This window comes from Tribolium madens, unplaced genomic scaffold (assembly GCF_015345945.1).
Source record: "Tribolium madens isolate multiple individuals breed KSU strain unplaced genomic scaffold, Tmad_KSU_1.1 Scaffold_1;HRSCAF=32;Tcas5.2_LG8, whole genome shotgun sequence".
NCBI lineage: Eukaryota > Metazoa > Arthropoda > Insecta > Coleoptera > Tenebrionidae > Tribolium > Tribolium madens.
The window spans coordinates 5,271,073-5,292,464 of record NW_025400984.1 but is presented as its reverse complement, the minus strand read 5'-3'; the positions used below and the strand labels follow the sequence as shown (position 1 = coordinate 5,292,464).

Below are 21,392 nucleotides of genomic sequence, written 5' to 3'. Positions count from 1 at the left end.
GCCCCAAATCACAAAAATGATTATTTATTTAGTTGTTATGATAAAGACGAGAAATAGACACCTGCTTAGTTTACAAAAAAAACAAAAATCGTTGATATGCAGTATTTATCCATTAAAACCAAGCCACAAAAGGCCCTAAATCACAATCGTGAAAACAAATAAATTTCAAGTTGTAAACAAAACCGACGGAAATTTCTAAAAGATGCGTACTTAAAAAAGTTTTGTTGGCGCATTCACAAATCCGTGGCGCCTTCTATAAACGTTTCCACGAATTTCATAAAATGGCGACAGGGGCGGAGTTTCGTACAGTCGGAAACGCCAAGATTTGTTATTGTTGGGTACAGTCGAGAGATGAAAGTAGGACACTTGAATATAGGGATAATCTATATATTAAATTGCCCTAAGGTCGTGGTTTCATATCGGTTTGTCTCTCTCTGGACAGTATTTTCGGATAAATAAGATGGAGGATTGGGATTATATGATTTTATTTGGTTGTCAAAAAACTCATATATTTATTTTAATTGACCCAGTAAAACAATTATAATGATTATTATGAATTTGAATAAAAAATGTGTTCCAGAACAAATATGTTATGCTTAGATTAGCAAAATTATTATTTGTAAGCACTTTTGCACAATGAATGACGAATGCAGCAAAGAATGTAAAAATATTTTTTAATGACATCAATTAATAATTTAGATATTTTAACATCACAAGCGAAGCGAGTGCATTAAATTTTTGGTTCCAATATTTCAATGAAAAAATTGATATAACGGTGACAAGTAATTTAATTATAAGGTGCTAAAACATGTTCACCACGTTTTGGGATAACTGCAGCGAACATGAAAATATTTCTCTTTAATCAAATTATGTAGGTAGTTGCTTGAATAAAACAAACTCGATATGCACTCTCACCAAATAAACTTTATCTAAATACGGGCCATTAAACCTTCACGTAGAAAAGCGTACTTAGTTAGAAAAATAGCAAAAAAAGGTAAATGGTCCCTTTATATCTCCATAAAAAATTCACTCGCTGCTTATTTCCCACATTACATCGCCAACTTATGGAAATTGATGCCGCCTTTGGGGAACATAATTTTTAAGCGTTGGTCGTACTGTAAATAACCCTCGACAAACCTACACGAAATGCAAAGTATGGATCTTAAAACACAATTATACTAAAGTTCACGATCAATTATTAAATAAAAGACGTAGTTATTAAGATAAATCTCGATCCTGTCAGGCGCAAGCACCGCGACTCAACAAATTATTGAATTGCTAAGTGTGTTCCGAGGAAGCGATTTATTAGTATACAGGAAATTAAATCCCTCAGCTTACATTACAAACGATTGTTTGCTGGATAAAGCCAACTTTGCTAGTGATATAATAAGGCTATTATAATAATTTAGATCACAACCTTGACTGAGCAACCCCTTATTACAAAACTGAAATTTTGAGCAATAATACTAGTAAGCATTTTGCAAATGTTCCACATTTTTTGCAAGTCGGATAACAGTTCTAATTAAACACAACTTCGAAATGGACGTAGTTTTTTTATATTTAACATTTTTTTATTTGTTTACCTGCCAAAGTGCTTCAATTCATAAAACGAATGAGACTCTTGAAATTTTTAAAAATGATGTGTCACAAGTTGGTAGTGCTATTGAAAATTTTACTTTTGATATTCTTCGGGAAATGTTGGATGATTCCGAAGATCAAGAAACCACAACGACTGAAAGTGTGAGAAACAAAAGATCGGTTGAAGATGAAATCAGACAACTGTGTCACAAACAGTGTCACAAAGTGCAAGAAACTGAAACAGAACAAATTGAAGAATTGGCAACTGAAGTTAAAAAATTAAAACAGCTAGTAAAATTATTGCAAGACCAACAAAAAATTATAAATGTCCTGGACCAGAAAAATAATACTGGAAAAGAAGCAAGACAAGAGAAAATTCAAGAGAATGTGCCAAATCACGAACAACTCGCTATAATTAAAATTGAGTTAACGGAAGTCATCAAGGATTTGAATGAGACAAAAGAACTAATCGACTTGCAGAAACAAAAAGACGAAATTTTGGAAGAAGAATTGATGCGACAAAAGGATGAAATTACCAAACTTAAATCGATTGTTGAAGAATTTATGCACAAAAATGAGACAATCGATGATTCCCCTCACACCTCAGCTCGGGCAAGTGAATTGACAAATATTCGGAAGATCCTAAAGTCACTACCTGATGATGACGACGAAGAAGATGACATCCATGCAAAACTAATTCAATTAGAGAAACAAATAAAGAAAAAAAGACGGCAAGAAAGTCTCTTCACCGAATTGAAATCTCTCGAAAAATCTCTAAGTGAAGGTAGTGGTGACAACGATCTGTTAAAACAAATCATTAAAGCGATCAAAAAAACAGAACCCGAACGCAAAAGTGACTCCCTCGAAATCACCAATTTATCCGATTTGGAAGAAGCCATAAATCGTCTCCGTCCCAAAGAATCCGAATCGTCCCAATTTCAATCCATGTTGACTAAATTAATTAATAAACCGCAAACGCCAATTACAATAACCCCCCAACAAATGAGCGAGCTTACTAAGAAATTAGCTCCAAATAATCACCCCTACATTTGCATGGTTGATGAGGGGGTTAAAAGTAATGGCTATACAGTGCCGGCGAATTCTCGGAATTTTCCGTTTTACCCGCCTATTGACTACAATCAAAAAGGACAATTTTTTCCAGGACAATTTGCGCCACCGAATTACTACCCTCAGGGAAATGCTCATGGAGTTGGTTCTGAGAAACAATTCGGTTATCAAGAAAGCAGTGACAAGTACCAAGAAGACTTGAAGCAACAAATTAATGGACTTCAGGCAGCGATTGATAATTTGAATCGACCAGAATATGTACAAAGGCCAGAAGATAAGGTAATTATTGATGATTTGGAACGACAAATCGGCGATTTGAGGAGTCTGGTCACCAATTTGAATTATGAAGGAGCCAGGGCGAAAAGATCGACCGAAAATAACGAAGTTGAAGAAAAAGACAGTGAGGAACTTTTAAAGGAGATGAGTCATTTTGTCAATAAATTATTTAAAGAGAACAACGTGACGAGTCAATCGAAACAGTTTGCTGATATTCAAGAAAAAATTAATTCGATCAAAAAAGAATTAGGTAATTAAAGGTAATCTGTATTGATGGCAAGTGTTGATGTTTTTTTTTCAGATGACAGCAACCCATCCCCCAAAGGCCGTAGTGCCAACGACTATGCTGCTCCGTCCCTTCCCGAATTATTAAATCCTTCAGCTAAAGAAGTCAAATCAAGTTTCAAAAACGACTTCTTCACTGACGTCATTTCCCGAATTTTGGACAAACTCATTTCTGCAATTCCGATAGTTATCCAAAAACTGTTCCACTTTAGTCTAGACGAGTTGTCTAAAAATGACTACTCTGATTACGATGTCCAAGTTCTGTATAAAAATCTCGGCATTTTTGCTTATTTGCCTGTAATTATTTTACGACTTGTCAAGGGAATCAGTGCGTTTATGAATATGTTGCGCAAGAACAGTTTCTTTAAAAATTTCTTAATGCCGGCGATTATTTTGGCAACAGTGGCCGGTGCCGTCATTTTCTTAATTTGGTGGTTACAACCTGACAGTTCAAATAATCCATATGGATACATCAGTGGTGATAATAACGACGCGAATTATCAATACGCCGGAAATTATCAATATTCGGGGAATAATCAATATCCGGTCAGTACTAATAGTCCAGTGTATAGTAGGAGCTACTTTAATAAATAATTTGTCTATCCTCAAGCGTTTTAATGTTTTGATTCTTACACAACTTTCAAGGATAGAAGGATAGGACAGGACAGGTGTCCTTAAACTATTTTGTATACCCTCAAAGTTATTTTATTGAAATTAGTCAATAAGTAATAAAATCAATGCCAATCGGAAGTACTGCTTCCCCAATTGGGTTGAGCAGGTTGAGTGGCGGTCGCATTGGCCCCCCATTCTTCCTGCACTTGAGCGGCCCAATCATCAGTAGTTGCGGGCTGGTAAGGCGCAGCAGGCCCCGTGGCGACAGGAACCGGAGCTGCAGGCTCAGTGGTAGTCCAATCTTGGGCTTCCATGGTATTCCATTCCAAATCTTGCGGTTCATGGGCCACCACCTCGGGCTTAACCGCGACGGCTTCCTTGGCTGCTTGTTCCTCCTTTTCGGCTTCTTCTGGTTCACGGTAGAAGAACAAATCGACGACTACGTCCCATTTGGTCTCACGTGGGATGATTCCGCGAAGGCGGAGCACCTTCATAATACATTTGGCTCAATGTTTTGTTACTATTTGAGTGATTTAAGCAGGGTAAAGGAATGTCAGTTGGAAAAATTATAAAACAATCATTGATTTTCATTCAATGGGAACAAGTTGATCATCATTTTGGCCACATCTAGGATAGTTGATGTGTTTTAAGGACTTACCTCACGGGCTAGGAGCCACCACATCAAGCCAATACTGTGAGCCGATTTGTTGTTTCCGGGGATAGCAATGTCAACGAATCTCAATGGGGAGTCGGTGATGCAAAGTGCGATGACTGGAATGTTGACATAGGAGGCTTCAGTGATGGGTTGGTGGTCATATGCTGGGTCAGTCACGATCAAAAGGCGTGGTTCTCTGAACGCCGCTTGAATCTGATTGGTGAACGCACCTGCAAATAACCAATCAGTACAAAACTGCAAAAAACAATCAAATATGACAACTAGACTTTTTATCAGAAATTACAATTAAAATCATTGGATCATAGGTTCCTTAGTAGTATCATCATTTATAAAGGTATTTAAGTTTGTAAAAAGGCGAATCATACCGGGGGTGAAACGTCCAGCAATAGGCGTAGCCCCAGTGTGTGCGGCAAACTTCAAAACGGCCCTCTGGCCATACGAACGTGACGAAATGACGAACACTTCTGATGGATGTTCAATAGCAACAATAGCACGAGCTGCCAAAAGCAGTTTTTCCCAAGTTTTACGCAAATTGATGATGTGGATTCCGTCCGCGCGCCGCTTGTAAACGTATTGTTCCATTTGGAAGTCTACGTTTGCGGTACCCACATGGGTGCCGGCGGCTAACATTTTGGTCACATCGTCCTCTTTGAGGCTGAGAACGTCAAGACCTCCCGACATCCTTACGTTAGAATTGAGTTACGAGTAACCTGAAACAGAAAGATGCGTGAAAGACTTAGGTTATGTTTGTGTTTAAGTAATTTTTGTCAAAATTAACATAAATAAAAACGGAAAAGTGTTATATGAGCGCTTTTTAAATGTTTAAAACGATTTCAAGGATGGGATATTTAACGATGGGTTGGATTTTTCAAAATTTGAGAGACTTACGTTGAAAGATGCCACTGGGATTCGATTCCTTGGTGGAAAAGGAACTTTAGTGCCGTTATGTTGGTCATCATAGGTGTTTTAAACCAACTAAAATTGCAGCGGCAAATTTGAATTATCCCTTTAAGATGAGTAGTTTTACTTTTCGGAAGCGGGGTAAAAGGAATAAGACGTTTGTTATTTATATAACATATATTTACTTATACTCGCCTATTATAATAATGCAATATTGTAATAATAAAACTATGTTAGTATTTACATACAAAGTCTAAAAGTCAAAGCAAGAAAATGCCAAATGATTGAGTGTTGAATAAAAAAATCTGGCATAATCTCTAACGCATTATATACAAATAAAAATATTTGAAAATAAAATTCACAAATCTCCATAAACTTAATGAAATACAAAAATGGCATCTGATTTGCTAAAAATACGATAATGTAGTGCACTATTCTTATAGGAAAATGGATTTAAATATTAAATCTTCGACGGAAACTAGCTCCACTTCAATCCTAACTTGTTAATTTCGTTGCATATCTGAACAAAGTAAAATGTAAGCAAACTGTAATACACTCTACCTAAAAAATTAAACATTATATATATTCCATAACCTACTGAACTGAAGATTAATTAATTTCATGTTTTTCAGTACAATTGATCCAATATAAAAATATTTGATCTTAAAACTACATTAAGAGATTTTCCAAAAACAATGAGCAATTAAAATCATCTAAAAAATTACAAAATCACATAAATTAAAAAACAAGTAAAAAACGCCCACAGTTTGTAGGTTTTCCAAGAGTAGTGAAATAATGCCTTTGAAAAAATAACGTAATTAGAAGAAATATATTATGTGTGATAAGGCGTGACATAAGTAGCGGGGAATAGGCCGCGGCGGTGCCCGATTTCGCCATGCCACCAGTGCTGATCTGTGCGATCCGTCACCGTGATTACGTCGCCCCTTCGGAATTCAAGTTCGCCAGCTTCTTGTGGAGTAAAATCGTATAAGGCCTGTACCAAGCACTGAAACAAAAATATTAGCATTTTGTCATTCTTTACTCAAATTTAAGCACCTCTTCTGCCACCATGTCCTTCAACTTAACGTCTTGTGAACGGGACACGGAGGACGTGCGATGATATTCTACTAATTCATTTAAAGAGTTAAATTTGACTACCCAGAGAAAGAATTTGCCTTGGGCGTCCCTTAGCACCTTAAAATGTTGCACACCGTCAGAACACCTGCAATAAATAGCTTAATTTTGTTTCAGGTTGGTGGATGTGCTTACTTGACAGATAGAGAAAAATCTCCTGGACTGGATTCACTAATACGTATGAGAAAGGCCCCTTCGTGCTTATTTGAGAGCAGTTTTTCAGCATCAGCTCTTGTGATTCTACCATAGTACCAACTGTTCAACAGAACTTTGTTATTATCATGTGACCTGCTACTATCTACACTTTATTTTACCTGTGGTTTTTCATTTCTATGTAATTACTAGGAATTAGGCCTTCTCTGCCATCAAGTTCCGCCCTGTACCAGTTCATGTCGTCTTCCATATTCAGAATCTAGAAAATTAGTTTGTGGTTTTCGGTAAAAGTATAAATTTTGGAAAATTACCTTTAAAACTTGAGATCTTCGAAAACTAAGCTCATCGTCAGCTGTTGCGTTGAATTCGTGCTTCGCTATTGCTTCCATTGTTCAAGTTCGTCTTATCACAAATAAAAGCACAAGAGTTAACTCCAAAAAAGTTCAAATAGCACCGGCAATGTCAATACATCGATTTTTAAAAACTAACACTAAGCATCCGCTTTATAATCTAGCGAATAACACATTTCTTTGGAAGATAATCACTTTATTTGGTGTTTTTGTTGGGTTTTTACGCAAACCTTTACGAGAACCCTCCCTTCTGTCACTGATGAAATTCAACACTGGAGGACAATCATGGCGGAGGAATATTAATCTTATCACAACTAATCAACTCTTATCACACAAACAAAACAAACTCTTTAAACTTACTAAATTACTAATTGGTGAAACTTGCTGATCCGAAAGGAATTGGATACCACGTAAGGAGGAAAGGAATTCCAGTGAAATAATACGGAACTACTTTTCACACAACACCGCAGTGTTGCCAAATATGAATTTAAGCTGTCACTTTTGTTAAATTAAATCAGGGCAACCAACTCATCTCTCACGTCACCAACAATGTAACCCAAAAAACACTATTGTGACAATTGTTATCTATAACTGATTCGTTATTTACTTAACTAATGAAGTTACGGAAGTTCTACCAAACAAATAAATGGTGAGTTTGCACATTAAACTGGTCCAAATTGGTGTCAATGTTCTACCAAATTAATTTACAGGTTAAGTGTACAGTGTTGTCATGTTGTCACAACAAACTTTTTTCAAATTTTATTTGTACTTTTTTTTAATTAATTGCTGCTTCAGAACAGTAATAACGTTAATTTCCATTTTTATTTTGCACGTGGAAAGTAGAAATGTAGGCTTACTGTGTTATTTATCAGTCACGATTTGTGCACATTGTCCCCACGGTCGAATTTTGTGCGGGAGATTTTGAACTTTGCCCTATGGGAATCTTATAAGAACTTTGATTTGTAGGATTTTTGGTGAAAATGCCGCAGATTCCACCCCCAAAAGAGCACAAATATGTGGACTCGTTCTGGTGTATGTACATGGTATCAGTTGTAGGAGCGTGGAATGCAGAGTTAGGTAAAAATAGAAATTAAGTAACTGTAATTGCTAAATTTAGAGAAAAATGGCTTTTTCTACCTAGTAATCCCTTAAGACTATGTGGAAAATTACACTTTATTTATAGAATAAACTTGGCGTTTGTCGTGCCATTCGACTAAATTAATTTTGATTTATTCATGTCCTTGACTCTCATATGTCTATTGCAGTGACTTACCCGTTAGATTTATCGAAAACACGACTGCAAATACAGGGTGAAGTCGCAAACACCAAAGATGCGAAGATGGTCAAAGCCCCCTATCGGGGCTTATTCCGCACTGCCGTGGGCATCGTTACCGAAGAGGGCTTTTTAAAGCTATGGCAGGGGGTTCACGCGGCCTTGTACCGCCACTTGTTCTACTCAGGCACCCGAATTGTCACCTACAAGCATCTTAAAGACAAATTTTTCGACTCTAGCACGGAGCAGTACTTCCCTGTGTGGAAATCCGCCCTGTGTGGGGTCTCAGCGGGGGCTTTCGCACAATACATAGCCAGTCCCGCCGACCTACTCAAAGTGCAATTACAAATGGAAGGCAAGCGCAAAATCATGGGCCTTGCCCCACGAGTTAACGGTCTTTACGACGCCTTTAGGAAAACAGTCAGGACTGCGGGAGTGAGAGGACTCTGGAAAGGGTCAGTTCCGAATGTACAAAGGGCCGCATTGGTCAATTTAGGCGATTTAACGACCTACGATTCGGCCAAAAGATTCATCATGAGGAATACTACGTTAGAAGATAATCATTTAGTCCATTGTTTAGCGAGTAGTATGGCGGGGTTGGTGGCAGCACTGATGGGTACTCCCGCAGATGTAATTAAAACAAGAGTCATGAATCAGCCAATGGATGAGCATGGGAAAGGTTTGTTGTATAAATCGTCAATCGATTGTTTAAAAAAGTCGGTAAAAAATGAGGGATTCGGGGCGCTTTATAAAGGGTTTTTACCCATATGGTTGAGGATGGCGCCGTGGTCGTTGACCTTTTGGTTGTCGTATGAAGAGGTTTTACGGCTGCTAGGGGCAGAACAATTTTGATAGCAGAGAAATTAGTGTGAAATTGTATTTTGGGCATGGTGTCGCATATTTTTTTGACTTATTTAAAAAAAAAAGTTTTTCCAAAGCGCTAAAACTAATTGGCAATATTGCCAACCTACGATGGAAACGACCTTTACAGTTTATGATATATATTTATAAAGCATAATAAGATTTACAACAATAATTGGTAAACTGTCAATTATAATTACCACCTTACATGATTTTTCACTTATTTGTGTTAAAAAATTAGAGACATTAATTATGAATTAATGACTAAAATGCAAAAGCTGGCAGCTGTTTTTGTTAAAAGTCTAAAGTGTTTATTTCCTTTTTCATTATAGAAAAAACAAACGGAAATGCAGTTAAATATTTAATAACTTAATACAATTGACCGTGGCCTGTTTTTTTTTAATATTATTTTAAAAGATATGTCATTAAATAAGTGAAGGTTAATTTATTACGAGGCTGTAATAAAATTTAAACATATTTAATTAAAATCTTTAAGGAAAACCACGAAAAAAATATTTGTACATTATTATACATTTGTGCATGAAAGCTGACTCATGCTCATGTAAATCAACAATCAACTGTTTTAAACATGACTTTATACAGATTTACTAAATTTTATTTATACGTACTTAAAAACTGATCTCAGCTTAAATTATTCTTTTCAGCAATGTTTTAAGTATGTATTTAGCTGTCATTTTAATGGCTAAATGATAATACCAGTGCCATAGCCATATACAAGGTGATTCTAAACTGTCGGACTCAAATAGTCATAGAACACTTTCAGCTAAGCATAAAAATGAAATAAGATTTTTTTTCAAGTTCTTTTTATTAAGAAAAAACTACTGACAATTTCCATATTATGTCTTTTTTGTTTCCAACGTAGTCGGATTTAATTTATGGTTGAATTTGTTAAGACATAAATTGGCATTTCTTTTAACAGGTATCTGTTTAATGTTGCGAGATCTGCCGTTCCCGCTAACTAAATTCAAGAATACATGATGATACTAGTGTCATATATTTGACAGGAACATTGTCATAAAACAATGTTTATTACATTAAAATTAAAAATAACAAATGAATTTTTGTATTTTTACATAATTTTATAACATGTGCTCATTAAAAAAAAATCATTCGTTATATTATTTTATTTTGAGTGTTTTTAATGCTTTAAAAAAGTTCTTAACGCTGGAAAAACTGTCAAATACATAATTGCGAAATTCTGCTATAATTAATCGGAAAATTTAAAAATTAACTCATTAAATCCCCCCTTGGGAGATAAACGAGCAATTGTGACCTTTTCATCTTATCGAGACATTTTAGTTGGGACGAATTTAGTTAGCATGAATCACTAAACTTGATCAATAAGTCCGTACACATCAAACAATTCTAAAACTGATAATTCTGCTAAGTTGGGGCTTCCCCAAATTACTGCTAAAATCTCGGACCAGTCAATGGACCAACATGAGGGTCAAGGTCCCCATATCCTTGGCCTTCAGTTTTTACGAGACGATGTCACAATACAATAACCTTCTAAAGACTGTTAAACTCGGAGTGGAAAAATATGGGATATCATGCCATGTTAAGTGGGATTTTGAAAATATTAGTATATAGAACAAAGTGTGTTCACTGTAAAAATCAAAACAGTCCAAATGTGTCAAATTCGCACGGATGTAGCGCAACAAATAGGTACCCTTTGTATACACGAGAGTGCTTGAGTAGCTCTCGAATTAGTGCCACAGTTTTATTAGAGCCTACCTATTTTTTATATTTGTACAAAAGGACAATGTGAACTTGTATCATAGTATTTTACCTCTAAATCGCAATACAAACATTTTTTTTTATTATTGTGTTTTAATTTTATTTTTTTAATATTAAATTTGTTATGTAAATTTAACCAGTGGACTAATATTTAGCCTAATACGTAAATTGTTGAACGAAAAAGGAATTTTCCGATATTATTTTGTTACAGTAAATCAATGGGTGATATTAAGGAAGTTGTACTATTTCATTTATTGTTTTAAAATTGTGGCTTGTTGACAATATATTGTTAAAGATAACCACTTTGTTTTATTTGAGTCGACACAGATCCCTTTGGAAAGTTTTATTAATCGATAGTTGATTTTTTGAGCGAGAGATAAACCTCTGGAAACTAAGAAACGCATTACTACGAACGCAATTAAGACAAAAGCAAATAACATTATCATGTTGTTCTCAACCTTGTCGAAAAGTTTAAAAACGTTCCAATAAATCATAACGTCTTTCTTGTTTGCTCTGCATTTAATTTTATTTAAAATTCCCATATTTTATTTGTCACTGTTCGTTTTAACGTGCGATAGTGAAGTGTGGAAAAAGTGCATATATAGAGTCATGTCCAAGCCGTTAGAAAAACTTAAGAGAAATTTTTCTCTCTTCGAACTGCTCCAAAGACGAGTCCACATACTCCAATGGCTCCCTAAGTACTCAAAATCGGACATAGTGGCCGATTTTATCGCCGGAATCTCAGTCGGACTCACCATGATGCCCCAATCCATAGCCTACGCTAATTTGGCCGGTTTGCCTGCCCAATACGGCCTCTACACTGCCTTCATCGGCTCTTTCACTTATGTTTTATTCGGAACAATTAAACAAGTTTCAATCGGACCGACGAGTCTGATGGCACTCTTAACATTCTCGTATACGGAAAGCTTATCAGTCGACTATGTGATCCTTTTGTCTCTTTTAGTCGGGTGTGTCGAATTTTTAATGGGGCTCTTAAAATTAGGTAAGTTTATCTATCAATTCGGAATAGTAAAAAAATAATAAAAAAATTGTGATAGGTTTTCTAGTTGATTTTATTTCCCCTTGTGTTACTTCCGGCTTCACGTCGGCAATGTCGGTCACCATAGTCACCTCACAACTCAAAAACTTACTCGGATTGAGGAAACTGAAAAATCACGGCGTTTTCGACGTTTTCTATAAAATTGCAACCAGAATTAACGAAATCCGACTCGCTGATACTCTCCTCGGATTCTCCTGCATCGCTTTCTTATTCATTTTCAAACAGTTGGCAATTATTAAAACGCGGAATAAAGCATTAAAAAAGACACTTTGGTTGCTCTCAATTTCAAAAAATGCCCTTATCGTGTTGATAACCTCGATTTTGGGGTATTATTTCTACGAGTATCGCGGGGGTTCCCCCTTTGTTTTATCAGGGAAAGTACCGTCGGGCCTCCCAAAGGTCCAAATCCCCCATTTCAGTACCCATAATGGTAATGAAACTATTGGAATTTTCGAAATGGTCCAAACCCTGGGTTCTGGGATTTTCGTCTTGCCGATTGCCGGGGTTTTAGCCAATGTTGCCATCGCCAAAGCCTTCGGTAAGTAAAAAATCACTACCAACATAACACTGATTTGAAATTAGTCAGTGGGACAATCGTGGATGCAACCCAGGAAATGATGACATTGGGCCTCTGCAACATTTTCGGGTCATTTGTCCAGGCAATGCCGAGTTGTGGCGCTTTCACCCGATCGGCCGTGGCCAATAGTAGCGGGGTACGCACCCCTTTGCAGGGGATTTACTCAGGTAAACAATCTTCTTTTTTCTTCTAAATCCAAAACATAAAACATTTGCAGGAACTGTAATTCTACTAGCTTTGAGTTTTCTAACACCGTATTTTTATTACATTCCAAGGTCGACTCTCGCCGCGATTTTGATATCGGCGATTATCACAATGTTTGATTATGAAATTTTCCCCAAATTATGGAAATGTAACAGTGAGTAGCCAAAAAAGTTCGAACCGACTTTTATTATTCTTTTGTTTAGAGTTTGATTTTTTCCTCACATTGGCGACACTGATTATTGGAGTGTGTTACGGTGTGGAGATTGGAATTATTGCGGGTGGTCTTTTAAATCTATTAATTTTATTAAAAGTGTGGGCGAGGCCCCAAATTACGAAGGAAATTCGTGTTGTGAGTAGTTTTAAACTGATAAAACATAAAAATAAGAAAGTATTTTATTATTTTTTTTTGTATATTTTAGGACAGCCAAGGAAACCAATACATTTATATAAAACCGGAAGTCGGCCTTTATTACGCTGCAACTGATTATTTAACAACCAATATAATTGAAGCTTATAATAATAGACGTAATTTACCTATCGTCCTTGACTGTTCAAATATTATAAGAGTCGACTACGCAGCTTGTCAGGTAGATAAAATAGTTCTTTAGGCGACTGTGACTATGTTTTGTTTCAGACAATCGACAATCTAGTCAAAACTTTCAACAAAACGAACAAAAAAGTTACTTTTATGAATGTCAAACCACATGTGTTTAATACCTGGAGCCAAACAATCAACTTTGATAATTTAAAAGTGTGTCATAATGTTGACAACATTAGTGACAGCGATTCTAACAAAATAAATGACTGTCAGATTCCACTAATCGACAAGAGTACAAAAGAAAGGAAAATGTCTTACTATGATAACGTTTGATACACATATCGTGATATAATATTTATTTTATAATTGTAAATTAAAAGACTTATGCCACAATAAAACGTTTTTATACAAAAAAAAAAAAAGAATCTTCAACAATCTGATTAGATTTAACGGAGTTAACTCACGATTTTTGTGCAAATGTTGTGCCAAGGCGAGTGTATTTATAAAATAATTAGATAATCGAGAGTTTAGATAAATCAAAATCGGATTGGAAGGTCCATTTGATTAAAAAAAGATTCACTCTAAAAGAATTAAAGATTAAACTTGAGTACAATATAACGACGAACATTCTCTCTCTATGCTGCATTGTATTTATCACAATAATAAAAAAAATCGAATCGTTTGCTTAAAATTACTTAACAACTGGTCACATCTCAGACTGGCAATGCTACGTATAAATCACCCTACTCTGTAGGCCTAATCCCCGCTCTAACATTGAAAAAATAAGACAAGTCAAATTCGTTAAAATAACAATCTCAGTCTTAAAAAACTAACAACAAAATTCCCTGTACTGTACTATTACTCGGTTAATAGCTACAATAAAGCGTTTTTCTTCAAATAAAATATATACACGATAAAATTTCAAGTTATTCAACGTAAATATTTACAATAAAACCGAAGCGAAAGCAAAAAAATTTCCGCTAGTAGTAATAGCCCAAAAAGCTCCAAACCGAGCTCTAGGGCTGTGAATCGCGTCACCTTTTACCTTCCAAACAGTAAACGCTCACCGAACAGTCGGATGTGCCGGTCGCCAGCGCCACCTTCAACGGATGGTAGTTCAAACACGTGACATTACCCGTACGATGACCCATGAAACCCTCGTAGAACTTGATCGTATTCAAGAAGCACCCGTTGAACCCGTAAATACTCACATTTTGATTCATAGACCCGCTAAAACCACCACATAATCTCCAATTCAATTCAAGTACTACCAACATACCAGGCATAAGTCGCAGTTCCGCGATGCAACGCAAAACAGGACATGTTATTCTGGATGGCTTGGGTCGTGTGCACCACTCTGTGGTTGCGTATGTCGAACACTCGGACATGGCCGTCGGTACTACCAACATCGGTTAGAGAAAAACCAAAAAAATCGTCAGACTTACCTTCCACTATAAAACGTGTTACCGAGTAAATGAACGCCTAAAACAGGACCGGAATGTTCCATAAAGACGGCAATTCGGGCTTCTGTGGGACTGCAACGCCGGTCAAAGACGCGGATTGAACCGTCTTGGTAGCCGGCCACCACCATTCCGTATCGAGTCCATTTGAAATCATCATCGTCGACACTAATCCCTTCGTCGTCCTTTTCGCGCTCCAGATAAGCCTTACTGTAATTTTCGTGCGAAACGCCGGAAAATGTCGAGTCAATACACGTGACTGAGCAGTCCGCCCCTGGCAAAAAACTCAAATTCTTCACACTTTGCATTTTTCTTTTAACGGGAATTCGACCGTTTAGAGGTATAGGGAAAAGCAATGGTAAATTTGCTTCCAAATAACTCAAAAACGTATCAATATTTTTAATTTCTGTTTTCACTGTGTGAAAGAGAATATTTTTCTATATGAGATAAAAAAGACAAATTTTCGATTTTTTATTTTTTAATTTTTTTAAATTTTTATTATAATGAAAATGTGTTTAATTAATTTTTAATAATCTCATGAAGATTCATGTCAGAAACTAGGAAAAATTTTCAATTTTGCAATCCGATGTATCAATCAATAATCAGTCAAAATTATATGCGAATGGAAACATTTCGCATTTCTCTATCCTTACACTCTGTTCTGAGCCTGGGTACGTCATAAATGTCATTGGGGACCTTTTTCTTGTCAAGAAATTTTGGCTTGATCACCAATTACCACAAACCCCCCATAAATTATTCCAAGTTTCAGATTTGCAATATTAAAATGTTAATTAGTCAAAACCTATCAACTTTATATTACAAATACCACAGAAAAAAAAAACAAAGAATTTTATCATATAAAAAATATTCCAGTTAATTGAATTTCTTTTCCCAAAATTTAATTTTTAAGGTCTCACTGCCATACGCTAAAAATTTTGGACAATATTAAAACATCAAATTTATTTATTTTTTTATTTAATCCTCTTATCCTTTACATTCACTATCAAAATTCTTTTTTATTTAATTACAAATATTTATTCTTGAGCCTAAAACTTTGGACACCCCGTACATACAGGATGATTCAAAAGTGTGGGACCAACTCTCGGATGCTGATAGAAGTCTTTCAGCAAAGCAAAAAAATGAATTCAATTTTTTTTCAAGCCATTCTTTGAGAAAAAAAAGACAGAACTGTCAATTTAATATTATCATGTAGGCACCTCTTTTGTTTCCAATGTTGTAGAAGTAAAATAAAAAAAAAATTAACAACAAAAATAAAGATGAAGATTACGGCCCTGTTGATGATAACAGTGATATTATAAACTCTTCAAAAACACCTTCCTCAAATTATAGCTTCGCACTTTGGTAAAAACTAACAGAGCAAAGATAATCTGATAATTTTTTAAATTTGAATTCTCGAGGTCCAAATTAGTGCAATTTTAAAAGTGTCTTATTTTTTGTCATGATTCTCATGATATACTTACGAAAAAATTTTAAAGGATGAATCATTGTTTTATACGAAGAGGTTCATTTTACTTTTTAATATTATTATTACAATGTTACATTTGGTGTGTAATGAGAGTATACTTTTTGTAAATGTGAAAGAATAAGTTATTGTTATTATTATAACCATTTTATTTTAATTCGTGCTACCTGTTTTTTTTTTAATTTATAGAAATTGTTAGAATATTTTTCACAAAACCTTAACTTTTAAAAGTATAAAATTTTCCCTTTCTGTTTTGTTCTACAAATTTTGTTTAAAGGAAAAGTAAATAGTACGACTTATTTACGTAGTTTTATTACTGGTGGTTTATGGTGATGTCAATCATTACTCATCCCAAGTGGTGAATACCGTTCTAAATTTTTTTTCGGTTATGTCATTACTTGGTTTTGCTTCACGTCACCCACAACCCCAGAATTTACCGTTATTTTTTGGTCGAAATCCCCTTAACTAGCAATCAGTGTCATCAACTGTGCTACCAACCGTTAAATATCATACATCATGCCCACCAACTTCACATCGATCCTCACCTGTCATAATATCATAGGCATACAACTCCTTCTCTACATCCCAAAATCGGATAATCCTCGAGTCCCCCGCCGCAATGCAAGTCTGCGTGTACTGCTCCCACGACAACAACGTTCCCGAATATTTCCATTTCAAATCACTTAAAGCTTGCCATGCACTAACCAAAGTCGGCTCTCTACTATGACCCGTATTCGGCTTCCAAACTTTAACGCTTCCATCATCCGAAGCCACCATCAACATTGCCACATCATGGGCATTGATCCACTCCAACGAAGTGATGCGACTCGAGCCAGACTTTGCTGATTTATTATGACACACTGTCGTCTTAGCACCAGTCCCCCAATCCCAAATCCTAAATCAACCAATCAAATAAGTAAACAAACAAAAACGAGTAAACAAACCCGAAATGATCCTTCCCGGCTACGGCGATTTGTTGGTCAAAGGGGTGAAACTGGAGAACACTGGGAGGGAGAGAGGTTCTTGTATTGAACATCTGAGACTCTAATTTCGATGTGAGGATACGCGAAGTCTCATCCAAAGCTTCTCTTCTTATATTATTATTCCTAATAAATAATAATTTATTAAATGTAACTTTTAAGAAAAATTACGACTCACCTGGTATACCTCCAATCACGTTCGTAATATTGCGGCGATTCGATATCGAAACCACTCTTTCGCTTCGATTGTGCGAAACGCTTACACGACCATTCGATAAATTTCGTACTAACTAAAGCTTGCCGTTGCTTGATTTTTATGTCAGGTTCTTCGTTAATGATATTGGGGTGAATTTTGCGCCCTCTGGGAGTGTATTTCGGGATGTCGGGTGCGGGGTGGAGAGTCGGGGGGCTTTCGCCTGATAAGTAGTTACCCCGATTGGGACTCGGGGGCAAACTCGCACATTTATTATCAACAAAATCGCGCGAATCTTTCACTTTGTTTGAAATATACTTTGTTATAGTCTTGCACATTGATTCGACTTCGGGATGCGGGTCGGTCTCAAGTGAACACAAAGCGTCCCATATTTTCATATAAATTGAACCATAACCGAGTCCCGGTAATGTGCCAAGACTCCCGGTGTGGCTCAGGGAACCTTTCATTTGTCCCATGTTGTTTATAGAAGAGCTGGAGGAGACTCTTTTCATTTTATCTACGCTATCCTCGGAAGTTCGTAACCTATCCCTACTACCGATTCGTCTCAAACTAGGCGAAGTCACGTTGACTTCTTGCAAAGGATAATGACTTAGAATCTCCTTCATTGACAAAGTTATAAACACATGTTCGAAAGCTAAAACGACCCACTGAAGTGCATTAACTAATTCTTTACGGACTAGATGACTCATATCATTACTGACTTTCTTAACTAATGTCATAACTATTGCATGGTCGATATTGTTGGCATGTTCTGATCGTTCGGTCACCGAATTTATAAAAGTACCTAAAGCGTAAACAGCTGCAGCTCGAACCTAGGAAAAAAAATGACAATCGGAACAAAACAAAAATAAATCTATTACTTCCGGGCTTGGGTCGTTGAGAAGCTTGTAGAGTTTTTCATGAGCAATATCTCTAACGCCGGTCCAGCGGGCATTTTCGTAATGATCCCATAATTTACCTAAACAGATGGCGACCCATTGTCTCAATTGGGGACTCGGATCGTTCAATTGTTCGAGACAGATACTAACTAAAGAACCTTTCAAGGCTGCTTCTTGACCATCATGGAAATTATTAACAATTGACGCCAAAACAAAAGCCGACTGTGTCCGATATTCCGACTAAACCAACCAATCAAACCGACTTAAATCACAACAACTTAACTCACCGAAAGTGAAGTATCTTGAAGTACTGACAAAAAATATTTATGGCCACTATCTCTCACCAAATCGCCTTGACACGTCTGAAAAAACAATTATTAAACCCTTGATTCTTTCCAAATCACGAAATTACATTATCGACTGCTAAGATTTTAGCCCAGATAAAAACCAGCAAAGGCCTCAACTCCTTAGCACTGCTCTGTAACAATTTAAGAACGTAGGGAAAAATCCCGACTGACAGGGCCAAATTGACAGCCCAAGGTCCCAAGTCGAGAAACCTTCCTAACAGTTCTAGTGCTCGCATCCGATGGACTTGACTAAGTAAGACTTGTAAAACGATTGGCAATTGTTCGGGGGGACTCCGTTCTTCGCACCCGAGTTCTAACCATACTTGGAACGCTGTCAATTGTTCTTCAAAGAAAGGTAAGTTTTGGAACGGTTCGTTTCTGTTGATGATTCCAGGAAGTTGGCCAAGGCTCAAATCTAGGGCTAAGTCCCAAGCGTTCCACATGGGGTGTTGGGAGGTTGGTGGTAATGGTGGGGAACTAACAGGAGTGCAATCGCACGATTTGAGGATGCGTTCAGCGAGGAGGAAGTTGCGGAAAAGGGAGGCCACGAGGAGATCTTGACGGAAAAGCTTTTGAAAAAGATCTGTAATTTTGTATTTTGACTTTTTTACATGGATCATGTCAAGTAAAATCTACCTCTTTGCAACGTATTCCAGGCAATGGTGTCTGTAATTGCTGTAAAAATCCAATTAAGTTCACCAAGCATTGTGCGACGGTCAGTTATTTGACCTGGAATTCTGTAACATAAAGGAAAAACAAAATATTGTTGTTTCACTAATCAAGTTGCAAATTATAAGTTTTTTAAAAATTATATAATAATTTCTAAGTCGTATATTTAAAAAGCTGAAAAAAGTGGAGATAATGGAATTTTATAGACTTACATTTTATCTGTTTATGTTTCATGATTAGAAACGACCTTTAAATGCGGTTTGGGTCAAGACCATTCAGTGTCATTAGAATAATTTTTTGTAATTCTCTAGGGATTAAAAACTGCTTTGCCAAGGAAAACAAACAAAAACAGCTTTAGTTTTAAAGTGCGTAAAAATAAGTTCTATTAGTTATATTTAGAACTTAACAATAGAAAATATGTTAGAAATGCAAACAAAAATGCTTCATAATTCATTTTAGTAATAACAGATTAAGTCTAATGATACGTAGGTAAATTAAGTCTAAAAATAAATATTTAATTACCTAATTCAAGTGCGAGGTAATCTATAATTTCATGATAAAAAAAATGTTATTGAAAAGATATCAATCTAATAATTTTGTTTCAATTACCTGTTGTTGAAAAATATTTTATCTTTGTAATTTTTTCGGACCACTTAAAAAGTGACTAATTACTGTTTAAAAATAGCATCACAGTCCATTTCGTGTTTCAAATCTTGTGAAAGTTCATTAACCATCTAAATCATCACGATTTAATTTTGACAGTGTTTACGTTTAGTCTGCGGTCCGCCTCATTGCTTAACCTTGGCCCACTTCCAACCAAACCAAAACAAATTGTTTCAACGATTCATACTCACTTATCAATCAAATCTAGAGTGACTTTGGGCACTAGTTTTGAGGTAGACTGTAGAACGAACCATCGTAAGGCGACCTTGATTGGCGTTGTAAGGCAAGACGTGAACAAATCGGCCGGTAAATCCGGATTCATCGGTAAAACTTCCTTCGCCCCACATGCCGCCAACTGTATACAACTTTTATATGAAGGCAAAGGTGGCACCACTGGATTTTGGCGAGACTGACTCGTCGCTTGCTCATATTCGGCTTCGTGTTGGGCGGCAAAACGCTCAAATGATTCGATTATAATACCTGCGTTCGAGCAGTCGTAAACGTAGATCGAGGGGGCCCCCATCCAGGTTTGTAAGTCGTAAATGGACAGGGGGATGTATTGCGTGTAAGTCTGTTTAGGAAAATTTGTTAGTAATATAAATGGAGGCAATTTTGGGACTGATTACTCGATTGAACACCCAGATTTCACCGTTTTCCGTCGGTTTAGGAACTCCATGACCGTTGTAGTGGAACAGAACGCGTTCCTCTTTGGCATTTCTACGCAGTGATGTGCATAGTTTTTTTACTTCTTCTGAAGTGGGATCTAGGGATTGTTTATAGCGTGCCCGAGGCTGCCATCTCTCATACTGCGCTTGCAGATTTTCGCCGATTTTTTGGATTGACTTTGGCGCAGACAAGGTTAAGGGATCTGGAACATGACCTGAATTCCACAATCATGATGCTGACCTAATTATACCTATCCAGCACTCTAAACGCGCACAAGGTTGAGTTTTCATTACGTCGGGAGGGTCCACACCTACGTTCAAACACAAAACTAGAGCCACACTCACTGTTTTCATCTGGAATTTTTAAATTACAACAAATTAACTTGTGAGAGTTTTTGCAATTACTCGTTCTTTCATCCGCCATGTCTGGGTTATACATTCAACGCCTTCGATGGGCTCCAAGTGCCTGTCTTGCATAAAACTCAAAGGCAGGTCCTTATCTGAGACAGCCTGCTTTTCACTGTCTTTTTCTTCATTGCCGTTGACATTTAACTCTGTCATATTTTTCTTTTGAGTTTTAAGTGTTCTAGGAAGTTGTGTATCGGGACTGCTTTTAAATCGTTAAGATTACATCAAAAAACGTAATTCAACACCTAAAATTTAGACGCATGGCACGACAACAAAACTGCCATTTTATTACCAACTGACATTTCAGGGATTTTGGATGTCA

At 36.5% G+C, this 21,392-nt stretch overlaps 6 protein-coding genes across 8 annotated transcripts; 3 read left to right on the top strand and 3 right to left on the bottom strand.

Annotated features, from left to right (window-relative positions):
• Nucleotides 1-1,539: 1,539 nt before the first annotated feature.
• Nucleotides 1,540-3,810, top strand: LOC123016333. Its single transcript, XM_044416667.1, has 2 exons — nt 1,540-3,172; nt 3,224-3,810. The coding sequence occupies exons 1-2, from the start codon at nt 1,540-1,542 to the stop codon at nt 3,799-3,801; spliced, it is 2,211 nt and encodes a 736-aa protein (XP_044272602.1). The 3' UTR covers nt 3,802-3,810.
• Nucleotides 3,811-3,896: 86 nt separating this feature from the next.
• Nucleotides 3,897-5,468, bottom strand: LOC123016334 (40S ribosomal protein SA). Its single transcript, XM_044416668.1, has 4 exons — nt 5,384-5,468; nt 4,861-5,205; nt 4,478-4,704; nt 3,897-4,307 (listed from the first exon to the last, which is right to left on the bottom strand). The coding sequence occupies exons 2-4, from the start codon at nt 5,174-5,176 to the stop codon at nt 3,942-3,944; spliced, it is 909 nt and encodes a 302-aa protein (XP_044272603.1). The 5' UTR covers nt 5,177-5,205; nt 5,384-5,468; the 3' UTR covers nt 3,897-3,941.
• A 91-nt stretch (nt 5,469-5,559) lies between these two features.
• Nucleotides 5,560-7,506, bottom strand: LOC123004376 (growth factor receptor-bound protein 2). The gene is made up of 5 exons (XM_044397614.1): nt 6,994-7,506; nt 6,844-6,941; nt 6,665-6,784; nt 6,452-6,617; nt 5,560-6,401 (listed from the first exon to the last, which is right to left on the bottom strand). Exons 1-5 carry the CDS (start codon nt 7,069-7,071, stop codon nt 6,228-6,230), a joined length of 636 nt encoding a protein of 211 aa, XP_044253549.1. The 5' UTR covers nt 7,072-7,506; the 3' UTR covers nt 5,560-6,227.
• Nucleotides 7,507-7,540: 34 nt separating this feature from the next.
• On the top strand, nt 7,541-11,223 carry LOC123004375 (mitochondrial uncoupling protein 4). 3 transcript variants are annotated; one of them, XM_044397611.1, is made up of 3 exons: nt 7,541-7,681; nt 7,999-8,109; nt 8,298-11,223. In XM_044397611.1, exons 2-3 carry the CDS (start codon nt 8,013-8,015, stop codon nt 9,155-9,157), a joined length of 957 nt encoding a protein of 318 aa, XP_044253546.1. In that variant the 5' UTR covers nt 7,541-7,681; nt 7,999-8,012; the 3' UTR covers nt 9,158-11,223. The 3 variants fall into 3 exon arrangements, with proteins under 3 accessions (XP_044253546.1, XP_044253547.1, XP_044253548.1); XM_044397612.1 differs by having other exon boundaries at nt 7,599-7,742; XM_044397613.1 differs by lacking the exon at nt 7,541-7,681 and adding an exon at nt 7,798-7,941.
• An 81-nt stretch (nt 11,224-11,304) lies between these two features.
• On the top strand, nt 11,305-13,737 carry LOC123004374 (sodium-independent sulfate anion transporter-like). The gene is made up of 7 exons (XM_044397610.1): nt 11,305-11,927; nt 11,983-12,522; nt 12,567-12,728; nt 12,779-12,919; nt 12,969-13,114; nt 13,185-13,352; nt 13,400-13,737. Exons 1-7 carry the CDS (start codon nt 11,534-11,536, stop codon nt 13,634-13,636), a joined length of 1,788 nt encoding a protein of 595 aa, XP_044253545.1. The 5' UTR covers nt 11,305-11,533; the 3' UTR covers nt 13,637-13,737.
• On the bottom strand, nt 13,645-21,349 carry LOC123004373 (regulatory-associated protein of mTOR). Its single transcript, XM_044397609.1, has 14 exons — nt 21,068-21,349; nt 20,914-21,016; nt 20,624-20,865; nt 20,189-20,568; nt 19,302-19,402; nt 18,731-19,248; nt 18,606-18,680; nt 18,301-18,558; nt 17,405-18,252; nt 17,191-17,352; nt 16,792-17,141; nt 14,749-15,037; nt 14,583-14,702; nt 13,645-14,533 (listed from the first exon to the last, which is right to left on the bottom strand). The coding sequence occupies exons 1-14, from the start codon at nt 21,221-21,223 to the stop codon at nt 14,338-14,340; spliced, it is 3,798 nt and encodes a 1,265-aa protein (XP_044253544.1). The 5' UTR covers nt 21,224-21,349; the 3' UTR covers nt 13,645-14,337.
• Between the last annotated feature and the right edge of the window lie 43 nt (nt 21,350-21,392).